Source organism: Heterodontus francisci, chromosome 7 (assembly GCF_036365525.1).
Source record: "Heterodontus francisci isolate sHetFra1 chromosome 7, sHetFra1.hap1, whole genome shotgun sequence".
NCBI lineage: Eukaryota > Metazoa > Chordata > Chondrichthyes > Heterodontiformes > Heterodontidae > Heterodontus > Heterodontus francisci.
The window spans coordinates 115680017-115697746 of NC_090377.1; the positions used below are offsets into that span (position 1 = coordinate 115680017).

A 17730-nucleotide genomic window follows, 5' to 3' on the forward strand; every position below is an offset into this window, starting at 1 on the left:
TGCCTGGCACTTGTGTGGCGCGAATGTTACTTGCCACTTATCAGCCCAAGCCTAGATATTGTCCAGGTCTTGCTGCATTTCTACACGGACTGCTTCAGTATCTGAGGAGTCATGAATGGTGCTGAACATTGTGCAATCATCAGCGAACATCCCCACTTCTGACCTTATGATTGAAGGAAGGTCATTGATGAAGCAGCTGTAGATGGTTGGGCCTAGGACACTACCCTGAGGAACTCCTGCAGTGATGTCCTGGAACTGAGATGATTGACCTCCAACAACCACAACCATCTTCCTTTGCGCTAGGTATGACTCCAGCTGGCGGAGGGTTTTCCCCCTGATTCCCATTGAATTCAGTTTTGCTAGGGCTCCTTGATGCCATGCTCGGTCAAATGCTGCCCTGATGTCACGGGCAGTCACTCTCACCTCACCTCTTGAGTTCAGCTCTTCTGTCCATGTTTGAACCAAGGCTGTAATGAGGTCAGGAGCTGAGTGGCCCTGGCGGAACCAAAACTGATGATCACTGAGCAGGTTATTGCTAAGCAAGTTCCGCTTGATGGCACTGTTGATGACACCTTCCATCACTTTATTGATGATTGAGACTAGGCTGATGGGGCGGTAATTGTCCTGGTTGGCCTTGTCCTGCTTTTTGTGTACAGGACATACCTGGGCAATTTTCCTCATTGAAGGGTAGATCCCAGTGTTGTAGCTATACCAGAACAGCTTGGCTAGGGGCGCAGCAAGTTCTGGTACACAGGTCTTCAGTACTATTGCCAGTATCTTGTCAGGGCCCATAGCTTTTGCAGTATTCAGTGCCTTCAGTCGTTCCTTGATATCACGCGGAGTGAATCGAATTGGCTGATGTCTGGCATCTGTGATGCTGGGGACTTCAGGAGGAGGCCGAGATGGATCATTAACTCGGCACTTCTGGCTGAAGATTGTTGCAAATGCTTCAGCCTTATCGTTCGCATTGATGTGCTGGGCTCCCCCATCATTGAGGATGAGGATATTTGTGGAGCCACCTCCTCCAGTTAGTTGTTTAATTGTCCACCACCATTCACGGCTGGATGTGGCAGGACTGCAGAGCTTAGGTCTGATCCGTTGGTTATGGGATCGCTCAGCTCTGTCTATCGCATGCTACTTACGCAGTTTGGCACGCAGATAGTCCTGTGTTATAGCTTCACCAGGTTGACACCTCATTTTGAGGAATGCCTGGTGCTGCTCCTGGCATGCCCTCCTGCACTCTCCATTGAACCAGGGTTGGTCTCCTGGCTTGATGGTAATGGTAGAGTGGGGGATATGCCGGGCCATGAGGTTACAGATTGTGGTTGAGTACAATTCTGTTGCTGATGGCCCACAGCGCCTCATGGATGCCCAGTTTTGCATTGCTAGATCTGTTCGCAATCTATCCCATTTAGCACAGAAGTAGTGCCACATAACATGATAGAGGGTATCCTCAATGCGAAGGCGGGACTTCATCTCCACAAGGACTGTGCGGTGGTCACTCCGACCAATACTGTCATTGACAGATGCATCTGCAGCAGGCAGATTGGTGAGGACGAGGTCAGGTATGTTTTTCCCTCTTGTTGGTTCCCTCACCACCTGCCGCAGACCCAGTCCAGCAGATATGTCCTTTAGGACTCGGCCAGCTCGGTCAGTAGTGGCTCTACCAAGCCACTCTCGGTGATGGAATTGAAGTCCCCCACCCAGAGTACATTTTGTGCCCTCACCACCCTCTGTGCTTTCTCCAAGTGCTGTTCAACATGGAGGAGTACAGACTAATCAGCTGAGGGAGGGCCGTAGGTGGTCATCAGTAGGAGGTTTCCTTTTCCATGTTTGATCTGATGCCATGAGACTTCATGTGGTCCAGAGTCCATGTTGAGGACTCCCAGGGCAACTCCCTCCCTACTGTATACCACTGTGCCACCACCTCTGCTGGGTCTGTCCTGCCAGTGGGACAGGACATACCCGGGGATGGTGATAGCAGTGTCTGGGACATTGTATTTCAGGTATGATTCCGTGAATATGACTATGTTAGGCTGTTGCTTGACTAGTCTGTGGGACAGCTCTCCCAACTTTGACACAAGCCCCCAGATGTTAGTAAGGAGGACCTTGTAAGGTTGACAGGGCTCGGTTTGCCATTGTCGGTGCCGGTTGGGCCGTCCGGTTTCATTCCTTTTTATTGACTTCGTAGCGGGTCGATACAACTGAGTGGCTTGATAGGCCATTTCAGTGGGCATGTAAGAGTCAACAACATTGCTGTGGGTCTGGAGTCACAAGTAGGCCAGACCAGGTAAGGACAGGAGATTTCCTTCCCTAAAGGACATTAGTGAACCAGATGGGTTCTTACAACAATCGACGATGGTTTCATGGTCATCATTAGACCCGCTTTATAAATTCCAGATTGACTAATTGAATTCAAATTCCACCTTCTGCTGCGGTGGGATTTGAACCCATGTCCCCAGAACAAACCCTGGGTCTCTGGGTTACAAGTCCAGTGACAATACCACTGCGCCACCACCTCCCGCTATTGTTGTTGTCTAACTGCATTCCAGTGCTGCACCTGTTTCCAGTGGTAACACAACTTCCAACACTTGATGTGTCACAAAAGTGATTTTACTGTGATTAAAAATATGTTCAAAGAAGAAAAGTGAAAAATTATCTCCCTTGCAACTTCTCCATGGGTTCTACAGCTCACAGTATATTTTGTGTGGGCAAGCTTGGCCTCAGGAGAAAACTAACGAATGTCCATTGAGTACCTTTAATTTGGCACTTGTCTGGAAACTACAACCCTTCTTCCTGATTTGTTCACACGTACCCAGAATCTGGGAGACTCCATTTACTCTCTCTGTAACCTACAACCTGTAACCTTTAATAAAAGCAAAATACTGCGGATGCTGGAAATTTGAAATAAAAACAAGAAATGCTGGAAATACTCAGCAGGTCTGGCAGCATCTGTGGAGAGAGAAGCAGAGTTAACGTTTCAGGTCAGTGACCCTTCTTGAGAACTGGCAAATATTAGAAATGTGAAAAGTTATAAGCAAGTAAAGCGGGGGTGGGGCAAGAGATAACAAAGGAGATTGTCCTACCTACACCTTCTCCTCTGTTATCTCTTGCCCCACCCCCGCTTTACTTGCTTATAACCTTTCACATTTCCAATATTTGGCAGTTCTCAAGAAGGGTCACTGACCTGAAACGTTAACTCTGCTTCCCTCTCCACAGATGCTGCCAGACCTGCTGTAACCTTTAACCTCTACTTTGATAAGAGGGTGACTTTCATTCTGAGCAGGGGCAAATTTCTTTCCTGCACCTCCTGTCGCACAACCTCCAAAGAGAGGGTTTTCCCACATCCCTCTGTTGCATTTTTCAGCACAGTGACTGTCCAGGCGACAGGAAAGAAAAAGATCATGTCTGCTTAATAGCAAGCAGCAGCACTTTGAGAGCTGCTGCCTGATTGGATTTTCTGCCTTTCAGCTAAGCTGGCCAGGTTTACTGTGCACAAACAAGACAAGCTATTAAAGTTAGGAGGACGGGCTAACATCCCAACTCCAGCAAGGCCAAGCCACCTGGTGACCACTGTGAAGCTGCCTAGGCCATGAATACTGACAGCCTGATTCTGCGATGTTGCGGCTCAGTGTCCGATGGAAGTGGTTTTATTGCAGTAGCTGGATCTGGGCTTCCTATGAACAAATTGTTTTTAATAAGAGTTTAATTTGAGCATGTTTGAACACACAGTATCGCAATACAAATTAGACGTATCATGCAATGTGTTAATTCTTTCTATTGTACCTTCTATTTGTAGCTGTTCACAACTCTAACCCCCTGTGAGAGTAGAAGAACGAAAATTATATGGAATGAATACAAGGAGATATTTGATGCTATCACTTTCCCTGACAAAGAGAGGTAAATGTATAAGACATATTTGTAATTATACACCAACTTCTAAAATCATTATCAATGAAATCATATTGTTTCGTATTATTGTGCCTGGATTCTGTCTGGGGGAATAATATTAGATTTAACATTAACTGTGATATGATACTTCTGGCAGCAATCTGAGACTTACGGACATTAGTAGGTCTAGAATGATGATAGAGTGGTTACAACACAGAAGGAGGCCATTTGGTCAGTTGAGTCCTTTACTGGAGTCTAAGACTTTCTCTGGAATGCTACTAATACAAACCCAACAAAGCAACAATGTCCTCCCTTAGTTTATTCTTTCCAGTGCTCTCCTTCCCTGTTTTATTTACATTTAGGTTGCTTTATATTTCTTGTGGATTCCTCCCCACCATCTTACTATCTTAAAGCCTTTGCAACCACCGCCCCCACCCCACCCCTCTATTTACCCTTTCCTCTGACACGGGTCCCATCCCAGTTCAGATAGAGCCCGTTCCATCGGTAAAGCTCCTTCCTGGTGCCAGTGTCCCATGAAAAAGAATCCCTCTTTCCCACACTGGCCCTTTAGCCATGTGTTAATTCTCCTGATCTGTCTGCTCCTGTGGCAAGATGTATGTGACTCAGGAAATAATCCAGGGATTATTACCCTCAAGGTCCTGCTTATTAATTTAGAGCCTAATTCCTCATACTCTTGCAGGAGGATCTCATTCCTGTTCCTAACTATGTTGTTTGCTCCAACATGGACCACGACAATTGGATTTACCCTCTCCCTTTCCCAGTTCCTCTCCAGTTGCTGTGAGATATCCCTTACCCTCACACCGGGTAGACAACACACCCTTTGGGATTCTCGTTCTTGGCTGCCGAGGACTCTATCCCCCGAATTATAAACATCTGATCACATTTCTACTCTGCTCTTCCCCGTCTTGGACAGCTTTCTGAGCCACTGTGCCCTGGTCTGCATTGTGGCTGTTCTCCCTGCAGTCTTTCTCTTTGTCCTCACAGGTAGTGAGTACCTTGTACCTCTTGGATAGGACCAGTGTCACGGGAGCTCCTTCTCAACCTCTCCTAAATCCCAGCTACCCGGCTCCCTATCAGTCACAGCCTCTCTTTCCTGAACCTGTGTTTCCCTCTCGGATGTGACTCTATTCTGGATAAAACTGTCCAGAATTTCCTCCCCCTCCCTTATGTGTTTACGAATTCTACTCTGAGCCAGAGATGGAGACATCTTCTGCAGACGTGTTTTCCTGGGACAGTCTCACCGTTCACCAGCTCCCAGATTTGGCAGCCCAGACACACAGTCTGCTCTGCCATATCATAGACTAGCCTAGTTTTATTTTTTTAATGAGTTAAAGTTTTTATTTAATGATTATTTGTAGTTTTATTAATTAGTTTAACTTGCTAAGCTATGAATATATTGCAGTACTTGATAGATTCCCGGTCCCAGTTTAAACCATTGGTCAAATTTAGACAAAAAAACAATAATACTCACCAACCAATCATCTGCCTGTTGTCCTCTGACATCACTCCTTGAATAGTTGTTGTTGATTTGTTCTGGCAGTGCGTTCGGGCGCTCTCTCTTTCTCTCTCTCTCTCTCTCTCTCTCTCTCTCACTCTCTCTCTATCTCTCTCTTTCTCTCTCTCTCTCTCTCACTCTCTCTCTATCTCTCTCTCTCTCTCTCACTCTCTCTCTCCCTTTCTCACTCTCTCTCTCTCTCTCTCTCTCTCTGCCTCTGCTTTATCCCTGCCGTGCTCTCAGACCTTCCAGTTTTCACAGTGCTCATTTACTCACTATCTCTCTCTCTGCCCCTCTCTCTCTCCCTCTCTCCACCATTACGTTATGTCTGATGTGCTCTTGGACCTCATAACTGAAGTCCCTCAACCCTGGAAACATTCTTGTAAATTTTTTTCTGAACCCTCTGTAAAGCTTTCACATCCTTCCTAAAGTGCAATGTCCAGAACTGGACTCAATACTCCAGCGCTGGCCCATCTGTGTCAAAGTGTGTGTAGTCTCTGCCCTCTTGAAAAGGTCATCCGTGAACTGCCTAATGGCCCAATGAGATGCGAACTGCGAGAGGTCCACAGCTGATCCCGGGAATGACCTGGTTGCATAGAAGTTGAGAGCACCCGAGACCTAGACGGCTGTAGGGTAGGAGACTGTCATGGGGGCCACGAGGCCTCAGGTCATTGTGGATCAGATCTGCCTGGATAGGTGTAGCCTCCTACAGCACTGGCGCTCTGTCATTTCCAGATAGTTCACTCTAGGACTGTGCACCCGATATCTTGGGTAGCACCTTCCTCCCCTTGCATCCACCCCACTCTGCTCCTCTGACCTCCAGCTGCATAGGAGGTTGAATCTGCCGCCGCTCATCCTGGCTGCTCTGTCCAATGTCAGAGTTGGCTGTTAGTTAGTTAGAGATACAGCACTGAAACAGGCCCTTCGGCCCACCGAATCTGTGCCGCCCATCAACCACCCATTTATACTAATCCTACACTAATCCCATATTCCTACCACATCCCCACCTGTCACAATATTTTCCTACCACCTACCTATACTCGGGACAATTTATAATGGCCAATTTACCTATCAACCTGCAAGTCTTTTGGCATGTGGGAGGAAACCGGAGCACCCAGAGGAAACCCACGCAGACACAGGGAGAACTTGCAAACTCCACACAGGCAGTACCCAGAATTGAACCCGGGTCGCTGGAGCTGTGAGGCTGCGGTGCTAACCACTGCATTCCCACCTGACCTCCGTCAGCTGGGCCTTGTGTGTTCACCAGGCCTTCCCCTACCAACCCTACCTGCTGCAGTGATGCCAGTGGGCTCATGTCCCTCTCCAGTTTCTTGCCATTCACCACCAAGAAATTCAACTCTTCCAGCTGCAACAATATCCAGACTGAGGCACATTTGAAGCAGTTGAGCTTTATTTGATGACTCTGCTTTATTTTAATCAGCCCTTTCCATAACCCTCATGGCCCTCCACACTGTTCATGTCTTCACAAACCTACTGTATTTCCACCCCCACTGCCCTGCCCTGCCCTGCCCTGCCCCGCACCCCACCCCCACCCCCACCCCATGGCGCCTTTCCTATTCCCAGTCCTTAAAAATAGTTCCCTGAAACTGATAAGCCTGTTAATGAGCTCAATAGGCAATTCATTGTTTGTGTTCCCTCGTTGCTGGCTGCACTTTAAATTTGGCTACAATACACTTGGTCCCTTCATTCAAAGTCATTAATATAGATCATAAATAGTTAAGGCCCCAACACTGATCACTAGTTACAGTTTGCCAACCTTAAAATGCCTCATTCATTCTGATGCTGTTTCCTGTTAGTTAGCCAATCCTCTATCCATGCTAATATATTACCCCCAATACCATGAGCTCTTATCTTGTGTTGTAATCTTTTATATGGCACCTTATCAAATGCCTTTTGGAAATCAAAATGCACTGCATCTACGGGTTCTGCTTTATCCACCTTAATTGTTACATCCTCAAAGAAGTCTAACACATTCTTCAAACATGTTTTCTCTTTCTTAAAACCATGTTGACTCTGCCTGATTGCATTATGATTTTCAAAGTGTCCTGCTACTACTTCCTGAATAATGGATTCTAGCATTTTCCCAATGACAGATGTTAGGCTAACTGGCCTATAGTTTCCTGCTTTCTGTCTCCTCTTCTTGAACAGAGGTGTTACATTTTCAGTTTTCCAATCCGCTGGTACCTTTCCAGAATCTAAGGAATTTTGGAAGGACAACCAATGCATCCACTATCTCTGCAGCCACTTCTTTTGAGACCCAAGGATGCAGGCCATCAGGTCCGAGGGACTTGTCACCCTTTAGTTCCATTAGTTTTTTCAGTACATTTTCTCTGTTGATAGTGATTGCTTTATGTTCCTCTCTCCCTTGTTCCACTTGATTTTCTGCTATTCTTGGGTTGCTTTTTGTGTTTTCTACTGTGAAGACAGATACAAAATAGTTGTTCAAAGTCTCTGCCATTTCCTTGTTTCCCATTATTAATTCCCCGGTCTCCTCTTCTAAGGGACCAATACTTACTTTAGCTATTCTCTTCCTTTTTAAATATTTGTAGAAGCTTGCTATCTGTTTTAATGTTTCTTGCTAGTTTAGTCTCATACTCTAATTTCTCCTTTTCTTATCCATCCTTTGCTGGTTTCTAAATTTTTCCCAATCTTCTGGGCTGCCACTAATCTTCACAGCATTGTACGCCTTTTCTTTCAATTTGCTACTATCCTTAACATCCTTAGTTAGTCACATATGATGCATCCTTCTCAGAGAGTCTTTCTTTCTCAATCGAATATATCTTTGCTGAGTTGTGAAATATCTCCTTAAATGTCTGCCACTGTTTCTCTACCATCTTGCGTTTTAGCCTACTTTTCCAGTGCACTTTAGCCAACTCTGTCTTCAACCCCTTGATTGCCTTTATTTAAGTTTAAAACCCTAGTTTCGGACCCAAATTTCTCACCTGCAAACTGAATGTGAAATTCTATCTCCTCTATTCCTGTCTTTTAAGACTCCTGCTTCTCTGACTACTTCACTTTCCCAATGTTATCCATACCTGGAAGTTGTCATGCTCGGAGGAGCCATGATGAAATAAACAACGAATTAAAGAATTATGAAAATAAAAAGTCAGCTCTTAAACTGCACCATAAGAACACAGACTCTTGTGTCACAGACAAAATGGAGTAGTAGTCAGGTGACCCTCTCCTGTGCTGGAAATATACACCTCTGTCTATGAGGATGAAACTCGTTAACCATGTCTGAAATAGCTCTGGGGAGAATCTATTGAAATTGAAAGGAGCACCATTGCATATTTATGACTCCTATGTACATGAATGAACTAACAAAGGGTTCTGGAGGCAAGTTAACTCACAGCCCAAACCAAAATGAATAGGTGTAAAGTAGCACCATTACAACAGAATGGTCCCCCATTCAGACATCTCAGACATCAATAGATAGCCATGGTTTCCATATCCTGGACCATTGTATAGTCACACCAGGGAAGAGGGCCCTTTGTTATCTGAAAGAGACTCAAATGTGATGGAATTTTACCTTAAAAGATAACTCTCTAGAGATTGAAGGTGAGATCAAGCCAAGACCACAGAAAGCCTGTTTCCAGCCACAGTCTGTCAGGGACTCCAGCTAAACAAAAGAATCCTACTGAACGAGAACTGAATAAGCACTACAGCATAGAAATTACAAAGTGACTTTGAGACTCTCCATCTGTGATGGTAAATCAAATTCATGCCATCAACCTTGGGCTGATTTTAACTACTAGAGCTCTACAATACCACAGCAAGTTCAAGACTGCAAACATCCAGGCCTGTATCTTTTAAAAAAGACTTTCCTCCCGAGACAATTCAACAGTATTCTGTAAACCATGAACTCTGGCATCACCTTGGACATTAATTGCATCCTACTCTTTTCTCTCTATCAATCTATTCTTGTGTATGTACGTGTGTGTGCGAGTACATGAGTCGGTGAAGGTTGCAACCATTTCGGGATTTGTTTAAACTAAATAGTATCATCCTTTTTTTAAAAAACCGAGGAGAAAACCTATCATATGTTTGTTCATTTGACCCTAAAATCACTCAGGGACTAAAACACCATTTTTAACAAAACACGATTGCAGTCAGTTAACAGGTGAAAAGTGGAAGCCACCTACTTCACTTGCCACCTGTTGACAACAAAGGCAGAACAGTTCTTGGGTTAATACAAAAGGTAAAACAGAACAATATGTATCGATATATTCTTGATATTACATTTGTCACGCTCATGAAGGGAACTGTGATGAAATATGAAATGAACTGGAGATATTATGAAATAAAAGTCAACTGTTGGACTGAATCACATAAAAAGGACACATTTGTGCTGCAGACAAGATGGAGTAGAGGTCAGTTGACCCCTCCTGTACTGCCAATAAACATGTCTCTCTGTTGAAAATGAAACCCATTATTCATGTTTGAATTTGTTTTGGGGAAAACACACTGAAATGAATAACAGCTCATTCCATGCTAACAACTCATATCTGCAGGAATGGAGCTAACAAAGCCTTTTGCAGACAGACTGACTCCAAAACCAAGGCCGAAATAGTAGGTGTGAAATAACAACTAGTTATCAAAATGGGCCATATTCAGATGCCATCATGTAACAACGATTCCAATATCCTGGAACATTGTATGAATCACCTCAGGGGAGAGACCCCTGAGTCACCTGACTGACAACACAACCTGACAAGTTTCTACCTTAAAAGGTATCTCTCTGGAGAGAGAGAGAGGCAGAACAGCAAGAGAGAAGGTCTTTTTCCTGATAGAATAGCTGTGGGACAGTTCTAACTAAGCAGGAGCCCCAGTGATAACATCTTTTGACTACTGCAGCAGAGAAATTGCTAGGTGACTTTTGGAACTCCCAATTTGTGAAAGTTAACCAGGATTTCCACCATTGACTTCAGATTTAGGCTTAACCACATAGAGCCTGTGACACTATATCCTTTTCAAGACAATGAACATTTCAGGCCTGCACAGCTGAAAGATTTCCTCCCTGAAAGCTTCTCAAGGTATTATTAAACAACAATTCTTTTACAACAAGAAATGCTGGAACCACTCAGCAGGTCTGGCAACATCTGTGGAAAGAGAAGCAGAATTAACGTTTCGGGTCAGTGACCCTTCATCCGAACTGACAAATATTAGAAACGTCACAGGTTATAAGCAAGTGAGGTGGGGGTGGGACAAGAGGTAACAAAGGAGGTCTAGATTGGACCAGGCCGCATAGCTGACCAAAAGTGTCACGGAGCAAAGGCAAACAACATGTTAATGGTGTGTTGAAAGACAAAGCATTAGTCCAAATTAGGTGTTAATACACTGAATATTGAACAGCAGCAAGTGCAAACCTGAAAAAAACAGTGGGTAAGCAAACTGAACAAACTGAGATGAAATGAAATAAATGCAAAAAAAAGATTGTAAAAAATGTAAAAAAAGAATGTGAAAAGAAAGAAAAAAAAATCACTAAAAATGAAAGTAAAATGGGGGGCTGTCATGCTCTGAAATTATTGAACTCAATGTTCAGTCCGGCAGGCTGTAGTGTGCCTAATCGGTAGATGAGATGCTGTTCCTCGAGCTTGCGTTGATGTTCACTGGAACACTCATGTGTGTGTGTGTGTGTGTGTGTGTGTGTGTTTGAATGCGTCAGTGGGTGAAGTCGCGAACATTTTTCGGTTATTGCAGAAAAAATATTGATTTTTCTTTTTAACCAATGAGACTTTTTGCGGTTTGTCTTGTTATTTGACCCTTAAAACACTCGGGGACTAAGGCAGTATTTTGAAACCGGACAGAGAGGAAATGATCGGGGTGGTTTCCCTTTTCACCTCTCAACTGAATGCAGACAGTGTTTGTATTGGAATTGTGTTTTAACCCTTGAGCATTTTAATGCTCAATAAAGAGAAAAATTCTTGGTTTTCTCATAGATTTTTTAAACAAAAACCTGCAAATTCACAACTTCACCTTCACACATGGGAAAAGATAGAGACTAAAGGACAGCATGCATTTAGGTCTGGTGCTTGGTTTTTAAAAAATGTTCATTGTGAAACCTTGTTTGTTTTCCCGGGAGGAAAATTTAAACAGTGCAGACCTTTAATTCCTTTCCTCCTGGTTCACTGGAGTCAAACTTTGGAGTGTTTCAGGTGGATGGATGCTTTGCTGCAGAATTCTTTAAGTAAATCTCAGTTACAGTTCAATGACGAAGATCCTGTTTCAATCTCTCAGATGGGGAGTTTTCAAAGGTCACCCTTTCGTCTCTGCCTGTAGGTAGTTTTTAAAGATGGTATTCGGCAGGGACCTTTCCTTGGCTGGAATAGGGGAAATTGGCAGAAGCGGGGTCAAACTCATCGATTGGTGTAGGGGATGGTGGGAAGGAGTAAAGTTCACAGTTTATAAACTGTGGTTGGGGGGCGGGGGGTGGTTGGGGGGAAGGTCAAGTGCACAAGGTAAGTATTTTGAGGGGGGAGAGGGCAAGGAATGAATTGTATGGTTATTGGGGGGGGGAGGTGGGAGAGGGGCTAGAAACAAAAATTAAATTTTTTTGAATCAATTTCAAATCACTATCACTTTAAATAGTTAAAATAAACGGAAGTGCTCAAAGTCCTTTAAAAATGGCGTCGGTGCCTGCATAATGGTGCCTGACACCATTGCCGGGGATGAACAGCCTGACTCCTCCACGCCATCGGTGTGGGCGGTCCACCCCGGCCATTTAAATGAGCCGTCGTGCTGACTATCTCGGCGGCTCCGCTATATGCGGTCCACCATTGCTAACGTCCGCCGCTGGTTTTGGCGGTGGACATTTAAAATGCAGTCTTCTATGTCTGCAAAGGTCATTATTAGTCCAACTAGTTGAAAAAGGTAGCCATTAACATTGAGTGGGGCCATTAGCATTTCTAATGCTTTCTTCAAGGCTGGTCCAGAGATGATGATGGGTTCAGTCTCCAGCAGTCACTATGTATATTCACAGCACAGGGGAGCTCACCTGACCTTTTACTCCATTTTGTCTTGTCGAAAAAGTGTGTCTATTTTTGGGAGGTTAATTCATTAGTTCATTATTGCTCCTTGTGTGAGCGTGACAATGTATAGCAGTAGTCTAACAGAGCTTGTTAATTAAGCTTTTGTCACAATAAGCAACCAGTGAATATACTGGAGGCTGTTTCAAATACCCCAACACCCTCCAAGGATGCAAACTATGTAAAGTCATACAATAATTTTTATTCTTACATTAATGGCATATTGATTGTTACAGAGCTGAAGACATTTCTGTCAAGTTCAAGATGCCTGTCCCGTGGATCATTGGGTTTCTGAAAGCCTACAGTTTATATCAAGCCTATCTGAGGAAAGATCCGGAAAATGCTACAGCCTCACTGGAAAGAACTGAACAAAGGTATAAAGCTATATGAAAAGCAGATCCTTTTAGCTGATCTGCCTAATGATTCTTGATTGGACCACACTGTGGAGTTATCTAAGGCCTCCCAGCTCCACTGACCCTCATAGGCTGCCCAGGATCAGTGGTGGTTCCCCTATTGCTCCTAATTCAGGTTAATGACTCAGATTCAGAAAAGCTAAACAAACGGATCAAATTTGCAGAGAGTACAAATTTGAACTGGGTGCGGGGCAGTTAAATCAGAAAAAAAAGCACCTGGGGACTGACTTTCAATCAAATATGGAACTGGGCAAATTTTAAACAGATTTCTGTGAAGTAATGGACATAAGAACCTACACGGGTTACATCTATACTCCATCTGTTCAGGAATGGGTGTTCTTACATATAGGTTTAGAATTAATTCCTCAAGATCTTTAGCTTTAAAGGCATTTAGCGACTTTCATACAAATTAAGCAGACAATGATAACTATTATCTATAATAATTACACACCTCCTGTACAAGTAACTGAAGACTTCACCATTCTCAAGCTTGAGATGACCTGCTGGCCAAGCCTTGCTGTTTTCTGAAGTATCTTTTCTTAACTCCCACTTCATAAACCTTTCTTTCTCCCCGCCTTGTGTCACATGTCCCATAGCATTACCTCATTCACTTAGCTGCAATAACTCCAGTGTTAACAAGAGTCATTCCCCAAGCCTTCACCTTGACTGGCTAAAGGTGACACCACATCACTGCACCACCCCCCCACCCCCCACTCCCCAGCACTTACCCTGTCTCAACCAAGGACACCTGTACTTCCTTACTCTGTTAACAAGAGTCACTCCCCAAGCCTTCACCTTGACTGAACTGTCAATCACATCACTCCACTGGAGATGTCTACAGGAACACAGACCCTCTATAGAGACATTACCCAGCTGTCCTCAGAGGAGTCACTACCTGAAGCCATAGCTTCTTGACTTGATGGGCAGAACATGTCCAGAGAGATCTCAATGCTCAGTGATCAATGGCAGCCGTCAAGGTCAATGAACAGTTTGTGGCATCTTGGTGAATCTCCTTATCAGCTGAAACATATTCTGACTGAAATCCCTTTTTCTAATTGAACGTTGCCAACAGAAACTCACATAAAAACTAGTGTTAATACAAAGAATTAACCCTTTCCTTACAGTCCGCCACACTGCCCAGCCCCCGACAGTCTGAATACATAACTAAAGGTGTCACAAAACATCATATCGTCAGCATCATGTATCTATCTCAATCTGTTCTGTCATGCAAATTGGTCCCCATTTGTTTTACACAGCATATCATCACCTGGAATTAAAACATGGTCTTATTTTATCTCCAGTGTGGATAATTTAAATATCCATTTTGGGGATTCACACAGACTTGGAATTTCCATCCCTCATCCCACAGACAGGTGCTAGTGTGGTTAACTCTATGCTGATGGGTTCCTCCTCTATGGAACATGTGTCAACTTCTCAATGAAAAGGTTTTCTCCCTCTCCTGAGCCACATTAACCATTTCATGTAACAGTGTTGTCAGCATTGTTGATCCTGGCTGAGCCCTGATCTTCCACAGAAATACATCACACATTCCACATACTGATTCAGGTGCAACAGATCACATCTACACACATCCCGGTATCCCAAAATAATGCCACACCTGCCTGCAGATACAAACCACTCAGGAGGGGCTGGGATTGGGGAGGTGGTGAGACACGCAGATGTCCTGATAACAGCTGCTGTATTAAAGGAAGTGGGTATGTACACAGTGTGTTCCAGATGTATTTCCTGGATTTAACTGCCCCCCACCATCTCCTGCCCCTCATTGTGAGGGGTTTGAATATTAAGGCTGCAGTTTGTAAACTCAGGTTAGTTAACCTGACTTACTCCACTCTGATCAGACCCAGCAACAGAAGGACTAGTAATTGTTGGAGTAGCTGTAGTCCCAAAGGTATCACTCCGCCTTAGAGGGGAACAGTTGGTGATGTTTTGCTTGAGAGTCATGACTTCACAAGCGTGGGGTAAAGCGAGAAGCCAGGTCTCCATGACGCCGTGACATAATTGAGCCAGTTGGGGAATTGAACCCACATTGCTGGAATTTTCCTACATTGCACTCCAGCTGCCTAGCCAACTGAGCTAACCCACCCCATACTTGCAGTTGTAAAATAATATAATACAGGAATCAGATAGAGGAATTCGATGGCACATGCCTGCAAATACCCAGTATGTTATGTCAATTTCCTGTTCAACATTTCATCAGGTGCCAAATGATTATCATAGAGAGAGAGAGAAACAACACTGAAACAGGCCATTCGGCCCACCGAATCCACACCAACCATCCACTTATACTAATCCCTTTTATTTCCCCCTCGCACATCCCCACCTTCCCTCAATTCTCCTACCACCTACCAACACGAGGGGCAATTTTTTTTTTTTACAATGGCCAATTTAACCTTTCAACCTCCAAGTCTTTGGCATTTGGGAGGAAACCAGAGCACCCGGAGGAAACCCACACAGTCACAGGGAGAACTTGTAAACTCTGCACGGGTGGTACCCAGAACCAAACGTGGGTCACTGGAGCTGTGAGGCTGCAGTGTTAACCACTGCGACACCACATCACCCAATTGTTAAAGGTAGCTTTCACAGTTAAACAAAACCTTTGTAACATTCTTCCACAAAAGGCGTTTTCATCTGCAGGCTGAGAAAGAATGGAGCTTCCCACAGCGAGTGGGCTCTGATAGCCAATGATAACACACATTTCAAAGTAACTGTTTACTGGAAGCTAAAGGAACATTCAGACTTTTGCTTGTATTATTTTCTGCTCACCACAGCTTTACTTTCTGCCTCTTGCTGTGTGGTTTTAAACTTTCTCCTTTCATTCTAACTTCAGATAAAGGGTGGGGTGAACTGATGCCGAATACAGGTGGATAGTGGCATCAGGGCACCAGGCAGTGGTCTTAGATTTCCTGCATGTGTCACTGCTGGTTCCAATCTCTGTCTACACACCTCACTGGGCTATGGGGAAAAAGCAGGGGATGTGGGATTAATTGGTTGCTCTTTCAAAGAGCCGGCACAGGCTCGATGGACTGAATGGTCTCGATCCATGCTGTATAAGGCTGTGATTCTATTGTCTCTCTGAAGGGCTCCACCACTGCCTCTTCACATTGTTTTCTATAAGTTGAATATACCAGCTGAAATTTTATGGGAGGCGGATGGACTAAAAGGATCCGACCTGTATTTTGCGGGTTCCCGGGCTTCAATTGGTGTGAGGCGGGACTTCCACCCGCTTGAGGTAGGAAGTCCCACCTAATAGTGCTGCCGGCCAATCAACGGGCGGGCAGCTCTTGGTCCCAGCAGTGCCACTGGGAGCTGTGGCCACAGATGGGACTGCAGCCCAGCATGAAGGAAGGATACCTGGGAGCTGCGACAGCAGGCAAGTTTTGGTTGCTTCGCCGGAAGTAATCGGTTGGGCCCTGGTGAGGCAAGCTCGATTGGAGGGAAGGGGGTCGTGTTGTGTCTTGGGGGTAGTTGGGGTAGCAGGGGCAGCCCTCCATCAGGCATTGGGTGCAAGATCATGAGGGCCACCCTGGAATGCTTGGAGACTGCCTGGTTTTGCCAGACGGCTTCTCCGGTCCTCGGCTGCCTGACCAACCACACATAAAATCGGCGTTTAAGGGCCTTTATTGGCCTGGGGAAGGTGGGCCTCGTTTATCACCCCAGCCGCCTTACATAAAGTGGCGGCGGAGGTGGGAGCAGGTCAGGAAGGCCTCCCGGAACCTCCCGCTCCATTTTACGCCACCCCCCCGCCACCATCCCACCGCCGGATGGCGTAAAATTCCAGGCACCATCTACAAGGCACAAGTCAGGAATGTGATGGAATACTCTCCACTTGCCTTAATGGGTGCAGCTCCAACAACACTCAAGAAGCTCCACACCATCCAGGAAAAAGCAGCCCACTTGATTGGCATTCCATCCACCACCTTAAACATTCACTCCCTCCACCACCGACGCACAGTGGCAGCAGTGTGTACCATCTACAAGATGCACTGCAGCAACTCACCAAGGCTACTTCGACAGCGTCTCCCAAACCCGCGAACTAGACGGCCAAGGGCAGCAGATGTATGGGAACACCACCACCTGCAAGTTCCCCTCCAAGTCACACACCATCCTGACTTGGAACCATATCACCATTTCTTCACTGTTGCTGGGTCAAAATCCTGGAACTCCATTCCTAACAGCACATGGGGGTGTACCTAACCAACATGGACTGCAGCGGTTCAAGAAGGCAGCTCACCACCACCTTCTCAAGGGCAATTAGGGATGGGCAATAAATGTTGGCCTGGCCAGTGATGCCCACATCCCTTGAATTAATAAAAAAAGATTAAACTTTAATTTTCACTCCCTCTCTCCCTCTAGACTTCTGAAGGCCATGGGAGTGTCCAGTGAAACCGCCGTGGAATTCAGTGTCAAATATTTTTGCCTCTTGGCGAGCAAACCTGAGAGATGTTCACAGCCTTCCTCCCAGAATCCTTCTTGTGACACAGACTAACTTCTATCAAAAGACCCTCTGACTCTCCCAGGACAGGATTTAATCAGAAATGGATCCAATTTGAAAACGGCATAAATAAACGGATTGTCCGAGGAATTTAAAAAATACTTTCGGTGTGGTTCAATTATAGTCAGTTTTTATTGAATAAAAGGCATAGAATAGAAATAGAATCATAGAAAGTTTAAGGCACAGAAAGAGGTCACTTGGCCCTTTGTGTCTGTGCTGGCCGAAAAACAATCCACCCATTCTAATCCCACCTTCCAGCATTTGGTCCGTAGCCCTGCAGCTAACGGCACTTGAGGTGCATATCCAGACTCCTTTTGAATGAGTTGAGGGTCTCTGACTCAACAACCCTTT

General features: G+C 45.0%; 1 protein-coding gene across 7 annotated transcripts in view; it reads left to right on the forward strand.

Annotated features, from left to right (window-relative positions):
• Positions 1 to 17480, forward strand: part of LOC137371778 (putative methyltransferase DDB_G0268948) — a 50834-nt gene extending 33354 nt beyond the window's left edge. For all 7 annotated transcript variants that reach the window (XM_068034636.1, XM_068034637.1, XM_068034642.1 and 4 more), the window contains 3 exons: positions 3800 to 3900; positions 12690 to 12827; positions 17241 to 17480. In XM_068034636.1, coding sequence (XP_067890737.1) covers positions 3800 to 3900; positions 12690 to 12827; positions 17241 to 17373 — 372 coding nt within the window. In that variant the 3' untranslated portion in view covers positions 17374 to 17480. The remainder of the gene's footprint in view (positions 1 to 3799; positions 3901 to 12689; positions 12828 to 17240) is intronic.
• The last annotated feature ends 250 nt before the right edge of the window (positions 17481 to 17730 follow it).